This window comes from Anarrhichthys ocellatus, unplaced genomic scaffold (assembly GCF_004355925.1).
Source record: "Anarrhichthys ocellatus isolate YVR2014 unplaced genomic scaffold, GSC_Weel_1.0 scaffold12, whole genome shotgun sequence".
NCBI classification, from domain to species: domain Eukaryota; kingdom Metazoa; phylum Chordata; class Actinopteri; order Perciformes; family Anarhichadidae; genus Anarrhichthys; species Anarrhichthys ocellatus.
The window spans coordinates 5,897,556-5,911,356 of NW_022280042.1; the positions used below are offsets into that span (position 1 = coordinate 5,897,556).

Genomic DNA, 13,801 nt, shown 5'->3' on the forward strand with positions numbered 1-13,801 from the left:
ACAATCAACGGAGCAACTGCTTTGTGGAGACAGTCAAGATTGAGAGGAGCGAGACTGAAATTCACCCGTCGTGCACAGATTCGTTCGTGAGGCAGAAGGTGAAAAAATCAACAATGTATACTGTATGAATGGACTGCAATTTCATGGCAAATTTGTCCTAAAATGCAAAGATGAACGCGTGACCTGCTAAAGCCCTTTCTATCAGACGTACTGAGCGAGCAGCCATGTTGCCTGTTAACAGGAATCTTGCACGGTTTGATGGTGAGAAACAGAGGTGCATTAGGTGGCAGCCGAGATGACGCACTAAATGAATAAGTGAGAAAAGAATGTCCCCCAGGAGGCAATCTTCAAATGGCAAAAAACACCAGTGATGAATACAAATTGATAACACGTGTAAGTCATTTTGACTTTTTTTACACCGTTAACTACATCATTTTAGTATCATTTGCATCAATTTGACACAAAAAAGCTCAACTATGATGTATAAAATGAATTTGTTCCAGGTATAATATGTTGATGGCAGGCAAACACTGCCCAGTAAACTCATTGCTGGAGTAAAATTTAAGTGCTTTTGGTTTGGAGACCCAGAAATGAGCCATCTATGCATTTCCACATTGTGAACACGTATCCCTTCATACTGCCTCACTTCCCAAAAAACACACAGAGCAGCAGGTCTGGGCCATCCCGCTCTGGCCAATGAAATTCCCGAGAGGCAGGGATGCCTGAATGTGTTTCCTAGCAACGGGAGTAAGGGGGCGGGGTGTATATGTGTGGGTGTGTGAGGAGGTGGAGGGGGGGGGTGTACACTGAAAACATGAGGAGGCAGTAGTCGGTGCAGCTGGCTGGATCTGGCAACGGCACGCCGCCATGCCACCGGCCAATTACCGAGCACGCTGGCAGAGCACGGAGGCAGTTGCCTAGCAACGATAACCGTAGAGCTGTACGGGGCAAGATGGGGGGGGAGAGGGGGTAGTAGTAGTAGTGGTGGTAGTAGTGGTGGTGGTGGTGTAGGAGGAGGAAAGGGAATCAGGGGGGGTGGGCACTAACAGACCAGAGCCTGCAGCGGTACATAACCACTCAGCTACCGACTCCTCCAACGATACGCTGCCCCCCGTTGCCTAGCAACAGAGCCCCCCCTCCTCCTCTCTCCTGTCTCCTCTCTCCTCAAGATGCCCTCCTGCAAACAGGCAAGTAGAGCAGGTGCACACTCACACACACACACACACACACACACACTCACACAAAATGTTTCACATGGAGTCCGACTGATTGGCAGATTGAAAAGGCAATCAGTATCTTAATCCACCGGATTAGCCCCAACTCAGCAACATAATCTGATTATGCTCTGTTACTTTGGGATTACTTTGCCTGTAAAACATATAATGTAGATTATGAAGCTATAAGTGGATTATTTCTTCTGATTTTTAAAGAATCAGGATTGTGGACAGTGCTGTTGTTTATTCTGCGTTATTTGATCAAATCCCCATCAGCTGACACCACTCACTCATTTCAGGCAAAGATGTTGCACAATCACAATGCTTTTCTCCCCTTGAAAATGTGTTTCTTTTCTTTTTTAGTAATCAAATAAGCAATCACATATTTCTCACTTGTAATCTGATAACTGGGTGTTTCCTGAGTCACCGTAATCCCATTATGTGTAATCTGTTACTTCCGAATGCTCTCTCTCACACACACACACACACGCGCGCGCACACACACGTGCACACACTCACTCACTCCAGCCTCTCAGGTGCCAGTGTTGAAGTTAATTGCGTTCCCTCCATTAGCTGGAGCTGAGGCAGGGCATCCGGGTCTCAGAGGTCATTAGAGAGGCTCTCGGAGAACGCTTTTCAAGGCTCCTGCCCACAACTACAGAACTGCTGCATCGGAGACGAGAGAAAGGGGGGAGGAGGAGCGAAACGGGTTTAGAGAGAAGGGTGATAGATGGGCGAGCTGATGGAGGAATAAAGAATGTTGGGCGAGAGACATGAAGATGATGGAGAACTGGAGCTGAAAGACGAACGCTTCATCATTGTTACCATCAACTATGTATCAATAAACATAATTGCACCCGTGAATGTCATGATTCAAATTGTATAAGACTGAGTGAAGTCAAGTATCCCATTAGGAGAATACAGCATCTTTGTAAATGGGGGAGAAGTTGGTTCATTTGTAGAGAAAACCAGCCAAGTGTACTTAAACGTTGTATTTTATCTGACATTATTTGTGCAGAAGAAAACATAAAAGACAGGGCCTTAAGTATATGGATGTCTGAACATTATATCGCAGTTTGATATTTTCCTCATTGGCCTCAGTCCTAAAATAGAGAGAGCGAGAGAGGCCAGAGCAGAGCAATATAATAAGAGCGTGAGAGAGAAGCACATACAGAGGGATGTTACGAGAAGACTGATATAAGGAGAGAACTAGAGAGAGAGACAGTCAGACTGAGAGAGAGAGAGAAGAGCAGAAGAACCCAACAGTGCTTTACCCGTTCCCTCACCCTTCCCAAAATCGAATTGTACCATTCTCTTATCTGCCATAAGCCTATTCACAAAAAGCTCTACAGGGCACTGTCATTTCAACTCAGCCCGTCTAATTCCAGATTAAATCGTAGCCTTTTCTCCGTCGGTAATTTATGGAAATAACAACTAAGAAGAAGAGGATTTGAGTAATGACATCTTTAAACTTGTCAGGATAATGGCTCAGTGAATGGGGGAGCCTGTGGCACTGCTGTCTCTTTCTGAAGAGGGTCGCTCTACTGTACCTCCCCCATTCCTGTCTTCTGTCTTCATCTACTCTTTGTTTCACCCCACGTCACTATCTCCCCTTCTCCTGCCTTTTCTTTAGCTTCTGCGCTTTCTTTGTGTCATCTTATGTCGACATTCCCCCCCCCCCGTCATCATTCTGCTTTCCTAGTTGGAATAACAAGACAGATGGCCTTTGGGTGGCTGCTTTTAACAAAAAGCACCTTCAGTGACAAGGATGAGCTTGCGGGTGGGGGGGGGGGGAGCTGGGGTTCCTCGAGAAACTGAGCCCCTTACGGTGCTATATGTAATATTGTGTCATTAAAACATATTAATATCTAAACAATTTGGTGGAAAGAGAGAGAAAGAAAACTGCATAAAATACGTACATAAACAACGTAACATAAATACGGAAACCATGTCACAAACTGAGTTTGTGCAATATAATGACTTACGACAAATATGGGACGCTTCAGATGATCGGCAAATTTCTGATTCACTTGTTTCAGCCTTCTGGTCCATCCCCCTTGGCTTGTGTGGGTATTGTGACTGGACAGCATCAGTGGCACTGGTCTCCCAGAGCTGGCCCAGTTGGCATAGAGTCCAAGCACGGACATGCCACACTGGAGAAATCAATGATCGCGTGTCTGTGCCCGTTGTGCTGATGGCGAAACCTGTGGTGATGCGCCACCGAGGGTGTGATCACACATACGGAGTGTTTTCTTCATTCCCGACAAATAGTCGTTGACAAGTTGGATTTATTTATATTCACACCCTCCCACCTCCCGAAAGATACGAGCGAGCCAGAGCTTGTAAACAAGCCGTGTGTGGCCTCTAAATTGGACTTCTTTGGTGATCCGTCAACCTTTAAGTTTAGATGGTGGGGAGCAAGACAATTTAATAACAGTCCCTGTAACCTCATTTAGCATGATGGACGCTCTCTGCTGTACCTCCACGGGTTGAAACACGTTAAAAACAGCTATATATTAGCATCCAGATGGCAGTCCACCACACATTGAATGTGTTATTCTAAGCATTTCATATCCCTGAACGCCTCTCTTAGGAGGACGGGTACAGACCTACACTCTTTAGCCATTGCAGCCCAATTATTTCCACCAGACTCCATTGTCTTCACCTTCCCAATGAAAACACTCAAACAAACACCTCTGATGTGTTTGGTGCGATCGAGACCTGAAGGCAGAAGGACGCTGAATCATAACCCTGCTGGTTAAAAAACGGCAAACGACTATTATTGTTTCCCTTTTCTTTCGTTATCGGAAGAAGCACACAGACGGAATCCCTCATCCCCTGCCTACTTAGATAATACTACACCATTACATTTGACACGTATTTTCCTGGACCCTATTGCTGCCCCTGTGAAATCGGACAACCCCAGACCAAGGACCACTGACCCAGACTTACAGTACAGAACGCATAGAGGACGGGGAGGGCCTGAAATAAAGCGGGGGAAACGGCAGCCTATCCAGGTCAATCCATCCATCACTGTGCAGTTACTCACACGGAGGACAGCTCCCCGACAGGGGTCTGAGTGGTTTGGGATTGAGATGGAAGAGCGGGAGAGTTATAGCTCCTGAACCCTACCCCCCCCTTCCTTCTTGAGAAGAACCTTGACTAGGAGGACCCGTCCTGGTTTGGCACAGAAGTACTTAGAGAGGTTTCTCTGAAATAATCGCATTTTTATCTTACATGCTGATATTTTTATGTGACGACACGGCGGCCAGGTTTTAAGCCTGTTCTATGATTTACTTGGCTGTTTTTTTTCTTCTCTCTTTACATTTCTTATCACTGTATGTGCATTTTGTACTTGTTCCAAAAATGTGAAGCAGGGAGATTTTCCTCAATTATCTCAAGTCAGGTTATCTAGGAATTCAGGGATTTGGCTGGCAGGCTGAAAGGGTGAATAAATGAATGACTGAATGAATGTAGTGCTCACATAAACAGATAGATGTAGGTAGATGTAAATGTCGGCGTTTTAGAAAAGTGGCAACAGTTTATTTCCCCTCAAAGACCAAAGAAATTAAGCAGAAGCAAATTGTCCCACATAGTATTCGTGTGTGACGGAGAGGCTGAGACTTCAAGGAAACACCACAGCAACACACTCCGGCTGTGTCTCCGTCAGTGTGCAACAGCCATTTAGCTGCAGGATTGAGTCTTTTCAGTCTTGTCGCCAACAATGAGTGTCAATCAGTTTTATTACCCGCAGGTGTATCAAGTGGCTACCTCTGGTAAGAGAGGCGTCCTCAGAGCTGCCTGGCTGAAAGTCTCATAGGGGCACTTATACGGACATTATATGGAAAAGTGCACCAATTAAAGTGCTCATATTCACAAACTATACACAGAGTGTGTAACCTTGTGTCTCTGTACAACTCCTACCCGTATAAAAACATACACATTTACACTTAATGAGAGTGTGAGCTGTGTGGTCAATTCCAAATAGTTTTATTGAACCAATCTTGAAGTTAATGAGTATTACACATTGGAATGTGCGTTTCACTCCCTTGTGCAAACTAAAAAAATAGAATTATTGATTGAGTTGATGAACTCTTATTGTGCTTGCAAACCCAAAATAGCTGCACAATATTCCATCTAGCGCTGCTTTTTTCTTCCGGTTATAGCACAATGTTGATTATAATCTAAACGTTATGAATAATTCTCACCTGTGTGTGTCCTCTGATGGGCCTTGAGGTGGGAGCTCTTGGTGTACACCTTCCTGCAGCCGTTGAACTGGCAGCGGTGGATCCTCTTCTTGTTCTCCGGCAGCTCGCCCACTCCGATAACACACGCCGCCCCCTCATCTTCGTCCTTCATCCGGACGGGGAGTGTGTGCGTCGCCACCAGTCGCGCCGCGCTGAGCCCCACCTTCCTGGCCACCAGCTTCAGGGTAAGCGTCCCGTCCGCCGAGGCCGTCAGTGTCTGGTTGGATTTGACGAGGTGCCGGCCCAGCTCCGGCGACGACGGGGGCGTCAGGGAGGTGACGGCGCTCAGCTGGGCCTGGTGGACCCCTTCCATCACTTCTACGTTTTCCAGCTGCTGGCCCTTGAGTTTGAGGTCTCTTTTCATTGCACCGGTGGAGGGGAAATTCTTCCGCGTTGGGCAGAGGATGAGTGGAGGTGGGCTCAGGGGCTCCGGGAGGATGGGCAGGCTGGGGAGCAGGGCATCTGTCAGCTCCTCATCACCATCCTCCTTCAGGTAGGCCGGAGTCAGGAGGCCATCCAGGTCTTTGTCGAAGAGCTCTGACAGACGCTTGGGCTCCGTCTGCAGATAACGCTCCAATTCTAGGCAGGTCTACGGGAGAGAAAAGGGGAAAGGAAAGACTCATTTTAGACACATTTGGGCATCAGCTCTGAAAATGCCCTTCCTCACTCTCATAAATCCCACTTGACAATCTCAACAGCCACCAGATCCTCCGATGTGCGGAGAGAGAATCTGCATGGTGCCATCCACTCACCCACAGACAGGCAACTTAGCAGCTCTGCCAGCTGTCACATGCGCGCATGCACAGACAGCCACCAAGACAGCCAGGATTACCTGGCAGCTCCAGCTAGACGGCTGATTACACACTGATTGATTGCAACCCGCTGCAGTGCGGAACGAAAGCGAGCCGCCTGGATAGCAGGAGGAGAAGTCCTAAACTGAACAGAACTCCTATCAAACAACATTTTATAGAGCTTTGACAAGCCATGTGTGCACCAGCTTCCACTGAGCCAAGATAGGAAGATTTATTCAGCTGTAGTTATGGTCTGCTTCATCCCTATTACACCTCTCCCCTCGGAGGGCAAATAAAAGGCTACATCCCCGATTTGTGTGAACTGGCATCCCGAGAAGTCTATTACTTTACAGCAAGCTGGCAAGGTTCGAAGAGGAGGGCCGGCGAGGGAAAGAAGACGCTCCGTGTCCAAGGATGAAGCTATTATGTTTGAATGGACAGCGCCAGTTTGATCCCAGGGATCGTTGTGTTTCGCTTGTAGCCACTAACACATTTTGACAGCTGGAGATGGAGGCTAGCAGCTCCACTGGGCGCGCGCTTCTCGCCACTTCATTTGTGTGTAAATAGGCGCTGACACACAGAGCAGCTCGTTCCATTATCAGGAATAGGGTTGTACAGACTGAACACATCAGAGACATTTACACACACACACACACACACACACACACACACACACACGTTGCTTGTTTGCACCTTCTAAAAATAAACCGGCCACATTTTTTTTTCTTTCTATTTTGGAGGGGGGGGTGACTGTTGCCAAGGGAGTGTAATTTCTCCTCTAAGTCGTCTTCTTCCAGGAACAAAAAGGGATTTGGAGTTGTTGTATTTTTTGTTGTTTTTTGACTGTTCACAGTATTTGCATACCAGATATCAAATTAAAAAGCTGCTCCAGACCATATCTACAGCGTGAAAGTGACGATAATGTCCTCCACTGCACACCTACAAGCTTTCTTTTTTTGTTGTTTTTGACTGTGATGGCTTTCAAAAAAATAACTTCTTTCATGCGCTATGCGAGAGGTCTCTTCTGTTTCCTTGATGGCTGAGGCCAGTGAATCGTGAATTGAATTCTTTATTTCAGAACGCAATTAAATATCGAAGGCGTTGAGAAAAATACAAGAATTTTATCTTTCAACCCCTCAACCTGCCCACATCGCTCCCTTTCTCACTCATCCTTCTACTTCAGTCTCACCCCCTATCAATTCCCCCAAATCACCCTTTTCTCTCTCCCTTTTCTTCTCATTGTCATCGCCTCCTCTCCCAAGGTGAGGACTAATTATCCACTAAAACCAGCCAGTTAAAGGGGACTTTATTCAGCAAAACGCTGAGGACTGCAGACCAAGGTGAGTGTGTGTGAAGCAGAGATAGTTCAAGGGAGCGGAAAAGAGGATAGAAACGGATAAGTGAGAGGGGGGCTGAGTGGAAGGTGAAGAAGAAGAAGAAGAGGGAGGAGGAGGAGGAGAGTGATGGAGGGACAAGGTGAAGGAGGCAGGAGAGGAGAGAGGAGGCTTGGTAGAAAGAGCGAAGGAAGGCGTCGACTCCGTTTTCTCCGTGGGGGGTAAATCCTTTTTTGGAAGTGTGACATTTGGCATAACAGGATCCTGTCGGCGGGCAAGCCACAGGCCTCACGCGCAGAAAAGGGGTTCATGCACACCGAATGTTCGGTTGCGACCCAAGGCCGTGCTCGGATGCATGCTGTACTTATAAGTGTGCGAGTGTGCATGCAGAAGGGAGTGTTTGACAAGGTAAGAGTGCTGAAGAGGCTGCAGGTGAGGGAGGAGGGGGGAGGCGCTCTTTCTTTGCATCCATCTCCCCCCCCCCTTCTTTTCTCCCATCACTCCATCCTCCCCCCTCCCCTCCACCACCCTCCTCCCCCAGGTGGTGACATTAACATCGTAAGAGAGAAGGTCACGCAGTTGATCAGCGGTTCCTGTGTGTGCAGTGCGGAGCAGTGTGGGTGTACGCACACTTAATGTGGCTGCATGTGATTATGCTAGTTTGTGTGTGTGTGTGTGTGTGTGCGCGCACATAATTTTGCAAGCGCCCGCGTATATATGAGTAGCATAATTATGCGTAATTACGCGGCTCTTGTGTGTGCGTTTGTGCGAACACCTACGCGCAAGCATAAACTCTCTTGGCTGATCCCGTAGTCTAAAGTGAATGTGTGTGTGTGTGTGTGTGTGTGTGTGTAGGCAAGGAATCAAGAGCCAAAAGCATCGCACGAGATAAAGGAGCGCTCATGGCTCGCCCCAGCTCTGTTTTGACAAACGCCGATCTGGAGAGCCAACATGAATTGGCTCCGCATAAAGCCAGCGTCCGTTTCCTCAAAGGCTTTCGGGATGATGCCTTCACGTGAGCCAGGATAAACTCAGACAGTCCAATGGATGCTCCAGCAGCCCCACCTCCACCTCCAAACCCGCTTGGGTGGGGTGACTTGGAGCCAGATTCCATGTTGTCAAGCATCTCCTTAGGACAAGACAGCCATCGCCGGGAGCAGGGCCACAAGGACTGGGTATCGAAACCAGTACACTATCAAAGTGATACAGAGTGCTTCGATACCCGTCAGAGCTGTGTGCAAGCAGGCAAATATTTTTCTTTACAAAGTGAAGTGATTACACAATTATTAAAATAGTTGATTCATATTGGCGTTTCTTCTCGTTTTCTTGCCATAACTTATGTCATTTCCAAGACAGGTTGATGAGCAGCCCTTAATTGCTTCGCTAATTACCTTGATGATTGTCAGCTGTGGCTTCAGTCACTGTCAGCTTTCAAGAATGTCAAAGGAATGCAAGCTTTTTGAATAGTTTGGGGATTGATATTGAATATAACGGTACTGGATAGGGTCGGGGTCACTGCACAGTTCTACGTCAACTTTCCTTTTCACTCGGTTAAAAAGCACATTTAAACTTAAAATGCTCAGAGGAAAAAGGCACCCTCTTCAGATGCACTTTGTTTTCTGCACACACACACACACACACACACACACACACACTGAGTCACACATGCAGAACACACCTGACGTTAGCGAGGCTTAAAACACAGCAGGTGTGACAAATACTCGCTGATCACAAGACACGCTTCTCACAAAGTCAAGCGGGCTGAGAGCTGTGAACCAGCCCTCATTCACCAACTTCTGCTTCTCGTTCTCTGGCTCTTGAGTTATAAAAATCAAAGTCTCTCTCTCCTCCTCCTCTCCTCACTTCTCCTCCTCTCTGCCTCACCCTGTCCTCCCCTCGTCCACGGGGCCCTTGGCCTGGCAGCTGATCCTCTCTCCTCCCTTCACATTTGGCCTGCGCCGCGCCGCCTGCCATCAGCATCAAAGCGCGGGCTGCCTCCCAACTGTTAGCACCCCGCTAGGTCGCTAATAAAAAGCCTGGGTTATAAATATGAACAGAAGAGCATGCATAATGCCCCAAAGGAAGCCCCCAAACACCACTAAACAGATAAATGTAATGGGGTGGATATGGCTCATTAATTTTAGGATAATCATGTTCAGTTTTTACAGATGCCGTGATAGAGACAAGGTGCTATGAATAATAATATCCAGCGCTGACGCTAGCAGGGTTGAAAAGGGCAGGACTTTGAGGGGGGCCCTGAGCTGGAGGGGGTGAGGCAACACTATTGTTGAAGTGGTTTTTTTTGGGGGGGGGGGGGTGCTGTCGCATCTTTTCAAAGATGATTCCCTGCAGCCTTCATCATTCTGGAATATTTCGATTTTTTTTTTTCCTGCTTAGAATATAGATCTTAGACAACTTTCATTATAGAGGCTAGGTATTTCCCGCTATTTCCACTCATTATGCTAAGCTAAGCTAGCCGGCTGCTGGCATATTTCCTGTGCATAAGTGAGAGCGTTTTCTCTTTAAAATCTCAATAAAGAAAGTGAATGAGCCTTTTGTTGTTGAGCATATTTTTATACTTTGAACTCTCTCTTATATCATATTTGTATTGTGGGCTTCTGAGGCTGTAAACATTTGAGCTGTCAACACATTCCCACTGTCAGTTTTGGACGTTGCATGGACGGAGCGTCAGCTTTCGGTTAGGTGTCAGAGGGTGAGGGGCACTGACCAGGCATCGGCCTTTGACGAGTTGGGAGACCGGGTCTGTGCCGCTGTCTTTCAGCACTGCAAAACAGTCTTTTTCAAAGAATGTGCTTTTAATTGTCATCATCATTTTAACACAAATTGGAAAACGATTGCTTCTCATCACAAACATGACATTTTGATTATTTGGTTCGGCCATGTCTGTATCCAGCCGTGGTTTGATTAGTCATATAAAAGTGAGTAATATTCAGGTTCACAGGTTGTGGATGCAATACCACTGCTCTGAATAAAACCCCTTTTGAGAATTGAATCAGTTTCACCCTTCAGGTGACGCTGCACCACAATCACATCAATGGGAAAATCTGGCCTGCAATGAACCGAGTAACCAAATTGTCTTCTCCTTTTTTTTGTTATTGTCTTGATTTCATTTTTACGACTCCCTGTTTAACTGACTGTGTTTACAGCCGTCTTTGTTATTGCAGTTTGTAATTCAGAATAAACACTTGGCACTTTTATCGAAAGAAAAGTTTGCGCAGGCACGTAATCCGGAGACACAGTGTGTGAGTGCGTCGGTGCACGTGTGTGTCTCATCCTGCCATAGTGTGTTATAGGGCCTATGTCTCCCATTGATCTGGCGAGCCGGGGCCAAGCCATCACTTTGAGGTGACAGCTAAATGACCAGTAGCCAGAGGCGCTGGCCAGCTCGCCAACAGCCTTTGTGTGTTTGCGTCGCAGTGCCTAATCGATACGGAATGATACCGCGCGGGAGCTCATCAGCGGTGGCCGTCGCAGCTGACAGAGACGGTAATCTATAGCTTCACTGAGCAATACTTACACAGAACCACCCCACCCACCCTCACCCACACAAAATCTTAGAAAAGCAGCCCCCTCCCCGCTAAGCTGCCCTTCAGGGTTTTTGCTGCTTCCCGTGCAAGAGCCCCCAGATTTCAGACTCCTCGGAGAGCAGCATGGCATCATCGGTGGATCCCAGCCGAGCGGGGAACCTGCCTACGGGGCTAGGAGGAGGTGAGGGTGGGGGGGGTGGGTAACAGAGTAGCGGAGCGCTCTCTCTTCATCCTGTTATTCTCAATGGAGAGCGAGGCAGGGGGGTGCAGTGTTTGGCCGGAGGGATCTTCCTGATGCCCCGATGGGGCTCAGCAGCGACAAGAGCATAAGGAGAGACTGAGGGAGCAGAGACACAAAGAGACAGAGCCAGAGGGGGGGAGACAGAGCCAATTTATCTGCGAGACAGACAGGTTAAAGAGGCCTCTATGCAAGCTGTGCAAAAGAATGGGGGACAGTGAAGGGAGTGTGAGGGCTGAAGGGTGAAGCCACGGCATCTTCTACAGGTGCATAAGCAAAAAAGCTACTTTGCAGATTAGAGGAGGGGAGAGGGAGAGATATGAAGTCTGCAACGGCGCAGACAGGAGGCAGGAGTCCTCCTCCACACTGACTAACAGCTCCATCTCTCCAGCCAGCCGAGCCTCACCTAGCTCCAGATAACGCGCCACGGAAACAGCTTAATTACACACACGGCCTTATCAGGCGACATTAGCCTCGCAGCAATAATCAGGGCCGCCGTCAGCCTCTCCGTCAAAGCCTGGCAACGCAGCACCTTGAGGCGGTTTTACACAGCGCAGGCTCCGGGCTGATAACAGACACTGCCAGTTGTTAAATCACAATTTGCTGACGGAGTTTGAGGGAATAATGCACATATGGTTGTAAACCTGACACCTCCTTTGCACAGAGTCAATTTTTGTTTGGACGGATGCGCTAATAGACACTTGAAACACTTCTCAGGCAGCAGTTTTCAATTTTGTTATGTTGGGCTAAATGCTTGGATTTACATTTTAACGCGCTTAGGTTCAGTCTTTAGCGCGTCGCTCCTGGACATGGGAATTGAACCTGCAATTGTTTCTTTTGCAGAGCAGCATGAGGATCAGTTTTGCTCATTTCGAAGGCAAGACGCCTCCCCGCTAAGCCCTCAGCTGCTGGAGGTTCGCGACGCGCACATGAACGTGTGTTGGCACATGATGGGAAAATCATCAAAGCACCTTTCATCTAGCAGGAAAGCCACAATGATGGAGCACTCAGAGTGCAAAAAAAAACCTGTGACCTCTGCTTAATGGAGCAGAGAGACGTTTTCCCAACCGCTTGCTCTGAGCAGACACAACACAAACCACACATCCGCATCATCCCGGACGCAAGGGACCTCCTCTCTGTATTCCCATTAAACAACATGGACGCCAATATGAAGAGCCCCGCTGTAAAATGATGTTCAAAGAAATGGTTGCGAGTCATTGGCTTCCCAAATGAGTGGACATGCTGCTTTTTCTCTCCTGCTGTCACGTCTGAATAATTTATCTCTCCACACAGACAAAGCAACGCGTGTATCCTGCTGAAAGTGGCTCGACAAGTAAACAGATTTGTGAGGATCTGGCGACATTATTAGGCTCTGGATACAACAAGTGCACTATAAAGACCTCTGCTGCTCCACCTAAATGGCTTGTGACAAAGTGTGGAAAGCCTCTTTGTTCTGGTATTAAGTCGAGGACCGGAGAGGTGAGGGTGAAATAGGATAGAGGAGGGAAGAGGAGAGAACAGAGGAGTTTTGGCGAAGAAGCGTCTCGAGACTGAATACCATGAATGATGGAGAGGAGGATGGCAGGGCAAGGAGGACGGGGAGGAGGAAAGGGTGGGGGTATAATCCCAACGAGTGGAGCCGTGTTGCACTCGCTGGGGAGGGGAACTCTGTCTCACTTTAACTGGATTTGGGTGAGCTGCTGTTTATCGGCACATGAGTCGCCAAGCGCTCCCTCTCAGCTGTCAAAACCGTCCTAATCTAATCAGGGGACATTTTAGCCATTTGCTTTCAGCACGGCAGAGTGGACATGTTTGTGAACTAACCTCAATGTCTGTATGTGTGCATGCGTGTGGGTGCATGGTTAGGAGGGGGGTCGGCGACAACAGTGGTTTTACACCGGGGTTAGCAGCTTGCGGCAGGATTTGGGGAGTCTGCGCTCCGGATTTGGGGACCCCATTGTGTGTGGCAGGCTGGCTAATCTTCATTACCCCACACAATGACGGGGCGAGAGAATGGGGCCTTGGCTGGAAAAAGGCACGGAGAAACAAAAGAGCGGCGAGCAGCGAAAGAGAAAGAGAGAGAGAGAGAGAGGGGAGGAGGGCCGAGAATAACAGAGGGGGGGAGATAAAGGGAACAGTGAAGCGGAAAAACTCTTCTTCCTCCTCATACTGTGCCAGTCGGAGAGGGCCGCTCGGTACCCCAATCACGTCCACACGCCGCTAAGTGCAACTGTGGCGCCGTGCCCACACTGATAAGAGCCAACATAGTTAATTCTTACGCGCTTCTCTACGGCTAAATAGGAAGTCGTCTGGCCTGTGTTTACCCTGCTTTTGCCTTGCAAGTGCTGTGTAACACTTAGCCACCGTTTCAGGCTTTGTCCCTCATTACAGCATCAAACATCAGGGTTAGCTAAGAAGCAAACGGAGGC

At 48.1% G+C, this 13,801-nt stretch overlaps 1 protein-coding gene across 1 annotated transcript in view; it reads right to left on the reverse strand.

Moving 5' to 3' along the window:
* The window catches only part of klf7a (Kruppel like factor 7a), a 32,911-nt gene that overhangs the window by 8,762 nt on the left and 10,348 nt on the right, over positions 1–13,801 (reverse strand). The window contains exon 2 of the mRNA XM_031852027.1: positions 5,423–6,050. Within this exon, the coding sequence (XP_031707887.1) occupies positions 5,423–6,050 (628 nt within the window). The remainder of the gene's footprint in view (positions 1–5,422; positions 6,051–13,801) is intronic.